This window comes from Plectropomus leopardus, chromosome 8, assembly GCF_026936395.1.
Source record: "Plectropomus leopardus strain MGB_pleo_1.0 chromosome 8, ASM2693639v1, whole genome shotgun sequence".
Lineage (NCBI taxonomy): Eukaryota > Metazoa > Chordata > Actinopteri > Perciformes > Serranidae > Plectropomus > Plectropomus leopardus.
In genome coordinates, this window is record NC_142183.1 from 14678098 (window position 1) to 14688339 (window position 10242).

A 10242-nucleotide genomic window follows, 5' to 3' on the forward strand; every position below is an offset into this window, starting at 1 on the left:
AGGTGAGTCCCCATTGTGGGAAGTGCCAGATGGACAGAGGGGTTTGGGGTTGTATTTGTGTGCGTCTACGTCTTACTTTGTTGACATCCATGTGGGCTATCAACCGTTTCCTCCTCCTTTGAGATAGTTTTCCTTTTTTTTTATCTCACTTTAAAGTCAAGGTTGCATGCCCAGCAGCTCTGTGCAAAGTGTTATACGTCTCTTAGGGCTCCAGGTGTGTGTGTGTGTGTGCGTACTGTGAAGTGTGCTCATTATTTCCTTTCAGATGTGACTCGTATGTGTGCTCTGAGAGACGGCTGTGATTGACACCACATTAAAAGCTAGTTTAAAGCTTACTTTTCAGCAGTGCAACATTTTTTACCTCTAAAATCCCCTCAAGCCTGCTCCCAATGTCTTTGTTGCCATGTGCATGTTTAGAGTGTTGCTTGGATGGAGCGTTGCCACAAAAATGTATCCGTGCATGCATATTACTTGCTTCTGTGTCAGTCTATAATTCACTGCCTGAGAATGTGTTTGTATGCACAACACTTCACTTCTACCCTTTTTGTGTAGTGGAGCTATTCTCCTCTCTTGTGCCCTTGAATCTTGTTGTTCTTATTCTGTGAATCCGTCCTTCTGTCTGTCAGTGCCTCTCTGTTCTTCCTGCTGCATGGCTCTGAACATGCTGCTGTGCTATCTGTGCCTCCAGCTGATGTTTGGCTGGCATCACACTGTTTTCTGTCCTGGATCATGCTGCCTCTGTGTGCAGCCTTCACCCTCACCTCAGTGCATTGCTCTGAGTTCACGTCTTGCTTTTTGCCAGGTAATGGACATAAAAGTAGTCAAACTCTTGGATGCATAAATCAATGGAACCTTCAGTTTTCAATAAGTGAGCCAAAAATAATCCATATTAGAATAAATTATTTTTGTTTGTAATAAAAAATAATGTTTTTTTCAGGTTTATGTTCATAAGTTTGCATAAAATAATATACTTTTTTACCACCAACATTATCTAATGTTTGAAATATTAAAATCTTTTATAGGGAAACTTCTTAGTTATGCATCATTTCATCCACAACTACAGCAATGTTGGTAAATCATTATAAGAAATCTATGAAGCAGGTTAAAAGCTAACAAAATGTTTCAAGCTGGACCCTATTTTCCCATGTTTTTGTGTCTAAGTGACTAATTGGAACAACAGTTTTTGAAATTGGTCCATTATTGAGCGAGACCACTGCAGCCAGCAGCTGTGAAATTTGCAATGTGATCACTCATGGCATGTTTGCATCATCATTGTACGTCCACTAAAATGCTTGTTTTTGCTATTCACAGACTCAGAATATTATCCTAAATGTCTGATTACAATATGGAAAACATCCCTACAGAGAGCAACCATTTTGTTAAGGTGTAAGATCCTTTTTGTTTAACCAGAAATAAATCTAAAATCACTGTCACAAAACAACCCGACTCCATTTAAACAAAGAGTAATTTATGCGTGTTATAGATCCAGGATATTTCCACATCGAACTAGGTGAATTAAGTTTATTTCAATCAAACCAAAGTTTTATTTGTTTCTGACAACAATGACTGATGTTTGTTAAATTACGATAATATTACTGTTGTTATTATATGTTGTCAGACACATATAAAAACAATCTGAGCCTGTTGGTGGCAAAAACAAGCATTTTTTAATGGACGTAAACTGATGATGTATAGTTGCCCCGATTGATTACATTGTAGCTGCTGCAGCCGTTTCACTCAATGCTGAACCAACTTTAAAAATTGTTGTTCCCATTTGTCACACAGACACATAAACATAGTAAAACTGGGTCCAGGTTGAAACATACCAAACTCACCCTTTAATTTGATTGTAAAAATGACATCCTCTATAATAATTACTTATAATCAAAATGTAAATGCTATGTAGTAAAACAGCTTTCAATTTTGTGATATAAAATTTACAAAATTACACTTACATCAAATGTAAAATTGCCTGTGTAAAATAAAGTGGGTTTGAGGGGTGGTGTGAATGACAAAAGTATAAAGAGGTTCCTATAAAGTTTTACAGGAAATATCTATGAGTCACTTTTGACACACTTATGGAAAATTTGGACTTCATAAAGTTAATTTGGTAAATACAAATTTGGGATGGGATTAAAAAAAAAAACAGATTAGCTCAGTAATTGTTGACCCACAAAGGCATCAGTGTGTCAAGTGGTTCCTCCTACATAGCAAATCTTACAGTAAAAGAGTGCTGCAACTAAAGTGGATGTGGACGTCTCTAGAATATATATAACCAGTCTGCTTGAAGTAGGCCTATAAATACCTCTGTGATGTGCATTACAATGCAGAGCTTAACTTACTTTTAACTTTGGCTCAATAAAGTATTTTGCTTTGTAGCCGAAAGCATTATCACAACATATAAATTGACAAACAGATGCCTATCCATTAAAATAATTGCCAAACATTCACAGATGCATTTATTGTTTTACAGCCGTAGGTCTGATAGATCTGCACATTAAGTTTTCTGTTCCATCCTCAATAAAGCATTTATTATTTGGACAATATATTGTGATATAACTCAAGATCCACCTCACATTTCTAATCATGTGAGTGGGTTTTTAATGTCGTGGTGTGCGAAGTTTATTACAGAACATTTAATATTTGGGCTGTGAACTTGGCACAATGTCTTTATCATAGTGTCCCCTTCTGTCCAGTCGTGTTTGATTGCGTCTCGTCCGGTAATATTTTTCCTCGTGCTGCTTGCCTCGCCTTGCCTTGCTTTGGCCCGTGTACTCTCCCATGTCGCCCTTGGCTCTGCTTTGTGCTGCTGGTGGCTGTTTGCTGGTGGCTCAGTGTGCTGTCTCCTGTGTGGGGGACTCAGGGATGAAGATCAGTACCTCCTGCGTCACTCCAGCCCAGCCCTGGACCATGATTCGCCCTGCGGACAGCACATGCTGCTTGCCCACCTGGAGCACCAGGACAAGGAGCAGCTCCAATGCACCCTGGCCCGCCTGGAGAATGAAAACAGGTCTGTATCCTGGAAAAAACAAATATTGTTTTATTGGTGCATTGAGCTTGGTTTCTTTCTTGATTTGTTCAGGTGGTGAAATCATTACTGTGTGTTTGTTTTCATACATAATAAATCCTCCTGAATGAGATCGATAGCACATTGTAAGTCAACAGAGTGCAGCAACTCCATCACATCCATAAATGTGTTGAATTTGGTTACAGATTAGGTTTAGATCAAGTTTTTTGGCATGGTTGTTATTGTAAACTAAAACTGAAACTAAAATGAAAATAAGAAGTGAAAAATATTGACATAAACTGCAATTAATTTTTAAACAGTCCTTAAGAAAAACTAAACTGAAATAATATTGTATGTTTTAAAAATTAAATAAAAATTAATGTAAATTCATTTCAGTTGTAGTTGTTTGGATAAGGCATGAGGCACACATGTAAGAGTTTGGATTCAGGAGTGATTTTCATCAGTAAAGCTCCCCAGTAGCAAAAAAAAACCACAAATATGTGTGTTCATCTGGAGGCACTACACTCTTTTCAGTATGTCTGCTGCCATTTGCAAACCTTCTGCAGAGAGTAAACACTCTAATTCCTGTTGAACAGCCGTAAGAAAGCAAGCAGTATTTTCTGTGTGCATACCCCACAAAGCCCGTAAAATGATGTGGTGATAACACGGAAACATTTCTGTGTTTTGATGTCCTCCAGAAGAAACAGGAAGAGCCAATTATGGACTGACTGGTGTGATACAAGTTCAAAACATCTCCGAAACACATTTGTTTGGATGTAAATGCTTGAATTAGAGTTTATTGAGTCCCAGTTGCTAAGAGGCTCAGACATTTTCTATAAATGAAGCAAATTCATTTCTCCTATCCCCTTAATTAGTTACCAGAGGCAACCTTTATGGGAATGATTCATATGAATAATTTTCTCTTGTCTTCAATTCGGTTGTGACCTTTCCGCACACAGAGACATTCACCGCACACTTGTGGCCTTTGGGTGTCTGAAACCTTGACCCAGTTCACTTATGACGCTGCAGTGTGCTCTGTTGTCCTTATTTATGACGATAGTAGCTGCTGGAGCTTAGTTAATGTCCTCTGCTGTGGCTCCCATGTGGCTCATACATCAGTACCAAACACCTTTAACCCTGCTATTCTTTTTGGGGTCCTGGAGAGTCTGGATCATCTTTAATACCTTACACTTAAAGGTGTACTTTGCAGGGTTTTCAGTTATTGTTTGTAAACATGCTCGCCAGCGAAAGTAAAAGTGAAAGTCAACCCCAGCTTCACTTTTGTATGCTGTTTCACCTCGCTATATTAGTGTTTTTCTGCACTGTGACTCTTGGATGCTTGCTGCTTATGTTCATGACCTCACCTGAGCACTGTGGGGGTACACGCCCATAAACATCCTGAACAGAAGCTAAGAAGAAAATACAGGCACAGGGTAGAGTCTCTAAAGAAAAATACACAGCCACACTTCTAGCAGGTCGTGAGTGAATTTATAACAGTTAGATACTCACATATATTTTCTACATATTGGTTTTTAACAAGCTCATAAAAAAGTAAAGGAGAAAATGCAATTATTTTTGATTTTTCAATTATTATTATTAATATTACACATTCAAAAGAGGAGTCTGTGAGGCCATAAACAAGAGGAAGTAAAGTCATAGATGTGTTTCTGTTTCCCTTTTTTATGCACATTTTCAATTAAAAAAAAAGAGTGGAAACCCCCAAAATTAAAAAAAAATCTTGAAATATCACCAAAAACTTTAAATACTTGAGCTGTGGAGGAGGGAGGGGTGGATCTGGTTACCAGACTGTGGTAACGCCTTGCAGACAGCCTGTCACTTAAATTGGCCACGCCCTTAAATATGCATTAACTTATCGAAAAAAATATCCCTAATACAGCTGTCCTTAATGTTGAAAGTTGCTATGAAGACCATAACCATTTTGTACCAGGCTAAACATTTTTATTTCCGTTTTAAATTTCGACATTTTAACAAAGGGGTCTTCAGGGATTGACTCTCTTCTGGAGCCAGCCTCTAGTGGCCATTAGAGGAACTGCAGGTGGCACTTCTGCATTGGCTTCATTTTTCAGCCTCAGCGAGAAACTGCCTGTCTTATGCTCACAGGGCTGTTATCAGAACTCTTTTACGAGCACATAGCTGCTTTTTCCATTGTCCACCGTTCTCTCCGTTACTATACATCCATTGTTTTCCTTCGTTTGAGGTTTGACTTTTTTAATTACATCATCTCATAGCACCCTCTTATTCTGCAGTGATATAATATAACCTGACTAAAGAATTAGTGTCCTTAGTGGATGTTAAAACACATACATTTGCAGTTTTGTTTGCTTATTTCCAAAAAATGTAGCTACATTTGGATGGAAACCTGACTTATGTGCTCTTGGTAACAGCTGTGTGCATACATAAGCATGTTGAAGGTATACAAAGAGTTTGATAAATAAACACCTACTGTGATAGGTGCAGCTTTTGTTTGTTATAAGTGAGGGTTATCTCTAATTCAGGACTTAAAAAGACCAGAATCTTACATGATTTTCCAGAATACAGACTAATTAAAACTCATTTAGTAATGCTTCACAACAGAGCTCATAATAGGCTGACAGCCTTAGTGTCACAAATGTAGGAGATAGCAGACAGTGATTTATTGTAGCTTATGTTCAAAGTGACGATGATTGCTCTCTGTGTGGTATGATAACAATACATTAGCCCCGTGCTGCACTGATTTTATGTGTGTTTAGGCATGTGGTGTAATGACTCTAATTATATAACACATATCACTTATTATGTGTAGGCGCATTTCTGTTTGTGTTGGGTGGAAGCTGGATAAATACCTTTAGTTGTGTTTATGTGTTTTGTATGCTGCTACAGCATGTGGGCCTGACTGTTTTCCCTCCATCTGTCCTCCGGGTCCTCAGGGTGCTGCAGAGCGAGTACAGGAGGCTCAAGTGGAAGCACGAGGAGGCGGCGTCAGTCCCCATGCTGACTGAGGCCGGAGAGGGCGGTCCAGGTTCACCCACAGAGGGAGGGCAGCAGGATGAGGAGCTCCTGGCCGAGGCACGAGTCCTTCGGCAACACAAGACGCGCCTGGAGACCCGAATGCAGATCTTGGAGGACCACAACAAACAGCTGGAGTCCCAGCTCCGCAGGCTCAGGGAGCTACTGCTACAGGTACACCTCAGAGAGAGGCATGCAGGCGAGGAGTCATGGAGAGAGTTCAGCAGTAATATTATACATTTACCAAAGCACTGCAGTTTGAAGGTAATTTCAGTGAGTTTTTCTACTTAATCCACTACATTTCAGAGGGGAGTAATGTACTTTTTAGAACACTACATTTACTTTACAGCTACAGACACTGGTGACTTTGTAGATCCAAAATTTGCATACAAAACATGTAATCATCGTCCCAATTATAGTTTAGGAAACACTTCATTTTACAAGTCGGGTATGACTGTATAATTTTCTGTACATTATCTGAACTAATTAAAGGGAAAACAGAGACAAAGTTCGAAAACTGTAATCTCAATAAATTAAGTTAGTTTTGTTCAGTTAAGTATTGATTTCCATAAGAATTTCGTGGAAAGAACTGCTTTATCTAAACCAAAGTAAATATTTATTTATTATTCAGTAATTGTTTGATACAGGCTTAATTGAAAGTGTATTAAGTGATCACTTCTATTTTCCCTTTAATAGTTCTTTATAGAAAACTATTTGGAAATTATTAGAAATTCATGAATGCATAAATCAAAGTGTTACCAGAATTTGCTACAGATTTATAAACTCAGCATTATCTAAAGTAGTTAATATTAGCTCCAACTCAACCAGCAACAGTCGTAATAAGTTGCCAATATAAATGCACCAATCTAAGTAATCAATAATATTATAATGATAATGACGACTATAATGACAATTCTGATACTTTTGATATTTTAAGTTTATTTTTTTTAGTTCTGTACTTTTGCTTCTGTCCTTTTACATCTCCATCACATTTTTCTGTGCATGGGATATAAAGGAAGAAATACAGGTTTTAAAATAATATGTTACAAAAAGGGAGGATACTGTCAGTGTAAGAAAGCTTTATCATTGTCCATTCTCTTTGGTGGATCAAAAGAGTAACTGCAATGCTATTTTTAAGTAGTTATTTTTAAGTAGTATTCCATCTTTCTATGAACCAACAGTGATAAAAGTCACCGTTTTATCAAAGAAACTTGTGAAATCCAGAGCACCTAAACTTGAGTTAATACCTTCTCCTTTTTTTGGGTTCCTTATGTGCCGATGTAATTTTTTTTTCATTTTACACGGCTGATACCCAACTGTGTGCCTCAAGGCTGATGCCACTGCTTTGCCCTTTATTTTGCCCTGTCTTGCTGAAATTTAATAATTGGACGTTCCAAAATGTCTTGCAGTTGAACGTCTCTTAATAAGAAATAATTGTGATTTCCCTCCTCTGGCCCCAGCACCAACTGCATTACCTCTCTCTTGTTTTTTTTGTTTTGTTTGTTGTTGTTGGGTTTTTTTTGAGAGAAAACAAAAAGGAACCATTCATGTGTATCCATATACAGAGGAGCCTCCAAAAAATAAATTAATAAAATTAAAAAACATTTTTTAAAAACTGATATCAGTTTTGGCCAAATTCACAATAAAATTAGTACAGCATCTTATCACTTTTGTAATCTAAAATATGTAATTACAGAAGCCCTTAGACTTAAAAACCTGAAATTTTGCCGTTATTTTTGTACAAATTCATTGACTTGTCTTGCCATTGATGAAGGATGAAACGCAGTGGTTTGAGCCCAGATAGAATTATCATTTTTTTGCCAGCAATAAAAGGATATGCAGCAAGTGAACCTTAATGTTATCAATAGTTCCACTGGCGATTGCCCCTAAAACAAAATATGATGGATCTAATGGTATGTCGAAGCTGAAGGTGGCCAGTATCTCTGTACGAAGCCCTTTCCAGCGTGACTTCTGCTGTCAGACTTTTAACACGTTCTCAGAGAAGCAACCACATCACTCCAATCCTTTCTGCCCCTCACTTGTTTACCTGTGAGTCTTAGCATTGATTTTAAGGTTTTGAAAGCCTTCCGTGGTCAGGCTCCTGCCTCCATCTGTGATCTAACTCCCTTTGAGTCTGATCGCTGCTTAAGAGTCTCTGACAGAGTCTCACTAATGGTTCCAAAATCTTGACTTTTCATTTAAGGTTATCAGGCCTTTGTTGTTGGGGCCCCTGATGAACACTGAAGGTCAAAACTTTGAACCCTTTGGTCACTAATGAGTCCTAATGTGTCCATCAGCAACAGCATCTGCTCTGCTAAGATGCTCTGGTGAACTGCTGTATTTCTAACATGCAACTAAAGTGAAGCTGCAGCTTGAATAAAGGGCAAAGCAGACACAGACGTTCAGTGCTTTTCAACATTTGTATTCATCACAGTGTATTCATTTGGTAGTGGAGTGTTTCACATAGATTCCTAAGAGGCAATAAAGTAACATGCAAATTGAAAACTGCTTTGAAAAATGTAAATTCTGAACTTTGATAATATACTATTGTGCAATGGAAATGGAAACACCAGAAGAAAAAGGGTACAGAGAGAGTTAAGAAAGAAGATGGGCCTTAACACACTGGGAGTGTAATATAAAGGGATTTACTGTGATGCAAAGAAAAGGAGATGAATAGAAGAGTGGGAGCTGATAACAATTACTAGGTTAGTTTAATTAGAAAGTTTAAATTCGTAGCTGTGGGAGTGCAGATGTAAATTGTGCATGCAGGTCACTGAATAAAGAGACAGCAAAGGGACTGAGTGACAAGGGAGACACTGAGAAGAGGAGACAGGATGCAACTTCAGGTTAAATACTTGGATACTGAGATTAAAGAGGAAGAGAGGGAGGAGGAGAAGGAGGTGCACATTCCTGGGTGAAAAAAAAAATGCAGTTCTTTCTCTCCCAGGACCAATATCACTGTTTCATTTCCTCAAAAAATAAAATCAGTGAAATCTGCTTTTGTAGCCTGTGCAAGTTTATGTATGAATTCCTCCCAATCTCTGCAGACACCCCAGCTTCACTGCAACTACTGAACTTACTCACCTCCTGAGTATTGCTACAGTGTTGCTGAAAACAATACAAAAGATGCTGCATATATATGTGATATTTGGGAATATCCTCCTGAGTTACATTATGCATCTTTGATTGTGATTCGAGACCTCCCCCAAGCACCAATGTCTGCAGTGCTGCTGTGTGCATTGCAATTCACCACCTTTTTATGCGTCAATCAAAGCGCAAATCATACTAACCTGATGATTTTGTGTAACGGCTGTCGGGTGAAAATAGGCTTTTTTTTTTTCGTTTTTATAATAACAGTTCTGCTCAGAGATCAAGGGCTGCTGGCTAAGTGCCATTAACTATCACATTCATTACTGTGTGAAAGGCTAAATGTCTCCGCAGCCTGAAACATGATGGATGTAAGCAATTATTTGATTTAATTGATAATCAGTCTTCCCCTAAAAACAGCCCAAAGATGACTCGGAGGCCAACGGATCAGAGCCGTCAACCCTGTCTTCTCCCGTCTCTGGAGGGGGTCACCACGGGGAGCCGGCCAGCAGAGAGACCACTGACACTGAAGCAGCAGGTCAGCGACGTGCAGCCAAGCTTTTAGATTTGGGCTTGACACATGCACGCACGTTGAATTTAAAACCATGCATCCTCCCCTCCCCTTCTGCCACCTAACCATTCCTAGAGGTGTAACCTTCTTTCTGCATGTGTTAAGGAGATGATATGGAGCACGAGCAGGATACAGTGCTGCAGCTCCAGGAGGTCATCGAGCAGCTGAGAAACGTCTTCCCTTCAGAACCGGGTGAGTCCTGCTGTAGCAGCCCACGCTTTAGAGACAGACTCTTTGCTCCTCCATCACTCTGGGGAGAGGGAGAGATGGAGAGGAGAGCAAATATGTACTGCTGTGGGTCGATAGTCGGGGGGAGGGCCTGTGAGATTAAATGGCAGGGAGGAGGAGTAAGATAAAGAGAGACAGCAGCACACAGAGAGAGAAAGGGAGCGTCACTGTCGCACACTTTGCAAACTGTCCCGTCGCATTTAAAACGCAATTTGCTGGGCAGTCCAAAGCCTGTAACTTGAACAAAGAAAGGGATTATCATAATTATAGCCTCCTCGGTTATAAGCAAGAACATTTTCTCAGCCTTGTGCACGCGTTTCTAAAGTTGTAAAAGCTTTTTCTT

The 10242-nt window shown here is 39.1% G+C and overlaps 1 protein-coding gene across 4 annotated transcripts in view; it reads left to right on the plus strand.

Annotated features, from left to right (window-relative positions):
* The window catches only part of drp2 (dystrophin related protein 2), a 214657-nt gene that overhangs the window by 199770 nt on the left and 4645 nt on the right, over positions 1–10242 (plus strand). For 3 of the 4 annotated variants that reach the window (XM_088080931.1, XM_088080932.1, XM_042493960.2), the window contains 4 exons: positions 2864–3010; positions 5935–6187; positions 9521–9638; positions 9777–9863. In XM_088080931.1, the coding sequence (XP_087937057.1) occupies positions 2864–3010; positions 5935–6187; positions 9521–9638; positions 9777–9863 (605 nt within the window). The remainder of the gene's footprint in view (positions 1–2863; positions 3011–5934; positions 6188–9520; positions 9639–9776; positions 9864–10242) is intronic. The other variant, XM_088080933.1, reaches the window with a different exon arrangement.